This window comes from Parus major, chromosome 20 (assembly GCF_001522545.3).
Source record: "Parus major isolate Abel chromosome 20, Parus_major1.1, whole genome shotgun sequence".
Classification (NCBI taxonomy): Eukaryota; Metazoa; Chordata; class Aves; order Passeriformes; family Paridae; genus Parus; species Parus major.
The window spans coordinates 1,504,558-1,506,066 of record NC_031788.1 but is presented as its reverse complement, the minus strand read 5'-3'; the positions used below and the strand labels follow the sequence as shown (position 1 = coordinate 1,506,066).

The 1,509-nt window shown below is 43.3% G+C and overlaps 1 protein-coding gene across 1 annotated transcript in view; it reads left to right on the top strand.

Annotated features, from left to right (window-relative positions):
• Positions 1 to 1,509, top strand: part of CEP250 (centrosomal protein 250) — a 27,155-nt gene that overhangs the window by 23,230 nt on the left and 2,416 nt on the right. Inside the window, exon 22 of the mRNA XM_033519177.1 lies at positions 1,339 to 1,494. Coding sequence (XP_033375068.1) covers positions 1,339 to 1,494 — 156 coding nt within the window. The remainder of the gene's footprint in view (positions 1 to 1,338; positions 1,495 to 1,509) is intronic.

Sequence of the window (1,509 nt, the reverse complement as noted above, 5' to 3'; positions counted from 1 at the left end):
GTGCCCACACAAGACCATGGCAACACGTGGGGATTTGGATTTGGTGTGGGAAGGAATGGAGCAGGTGAGCAGGGCAATGGACTAAACCCAGCAGAGTTCTGTACCAAGAGATCTGAACAGCAGCAGCTGCACTGCTGGTGCCTTGAGGATGCTTCCCAAGATGGAGATTTCTGAGGGACAGCTTTTCCAGTGTATTAAAAGATTGGGGTTTCTATTATTGCCTGGTCAGTTTAAATGTTTAATTATGCATTCAGGACATGTTTGTACTGCCATCAAAAAGTCATGGAGGCAAACCTGTGTGTATTTCTCCAAAGTGAACTGATTCAGGTTGTGCTAGTGGAACAGCTGCAATAGCCTGTGCTGCAGCTTTGCCAAGAATTTGCCTATATTCTAGTGTCCATTAGTATTCTAGCATGTAAAAAGTGCTACTAAGAAAACACTGTATTTATGCATTATACATTTACTTAAGAAATACTATTTGCGGCCTGACCCAGGATGCTGACAAGTAACTGTGATCTATTGATTGAAAGTAAAGATGTGAAAAGGGCAAGAAATGGGAAAAGAGCCTGAGATTGCACTTATATCCATGCAGGTCAGGTATGCATGAACATTCAGTCAGGTAATGCAGTTGCATCCACAGAGATTGGTTTAGTGCTGATACAAGACTACATTTATAGGTGCTCCAAGGAGCAGTTCATGAAGAAAGGCACAGAGGAGGAGGTGGCTCCTGACTAAGTTCAGAGTAGTGCATATGATCTGAATGATAATGTGATGTTTTCAAAGGGCAGTTCTGTATGAGGCTGTAACAGGTAAAAAGAGAATAGAAAACAAAATGGTAGGGTTTTATCACTGCAGAAATATCTGCTTCATCCACATCTTGCATGTTTGGTTGTCTAAGGACAGATAGAACTGTAGGTACAAGAATTTACAGTGATGATCAAAGCGGATGACCAAAAATGAGAAATAATTTCCCTAAGAGGAAGATGTAAATGTTTAAGTATTCACTGACAGGAAATGGCTGAAAGAAGTGAAGACACTACAGAGCTTTGTAAATCCATGAAGTGTCTGGATAGGAAATTAATGCTTCCAGCCTCTCAAAACCAGAATGGGGAACACTGAACAAAACTAGCAGAAAGCAGATCCAGAACAGGTTACTCAATTCTCCATGGGGATTTGGAGGAGGGCCCCTAGAAAGAGGGTGGGGTGTTTTGGCCTGAGGAGAAGGACCACCTTCACATCGTCCATTCCTGCTGTGGTTACTCTCCCTGATGTATTGATTCTGACCCTTCTAACCTTTAAGTGGCACCAGCTCATGGAATCTCCTTTCTGAATGCCCAGCAGGCTATTGCTGAAGGGGAGCAGCTGTCATGGCTCTCAGAGAAGAGACTCATGTTGCAGAGCCTGGAATGTCTGCAGCGAGCAATTGCAAAGCTGGAAGATGAAAAAGTGGAGCTCAAGCAACAAAACACTGAACTCAGGAGGACTCTTGAGCAGGTAAAATGGGCTTTC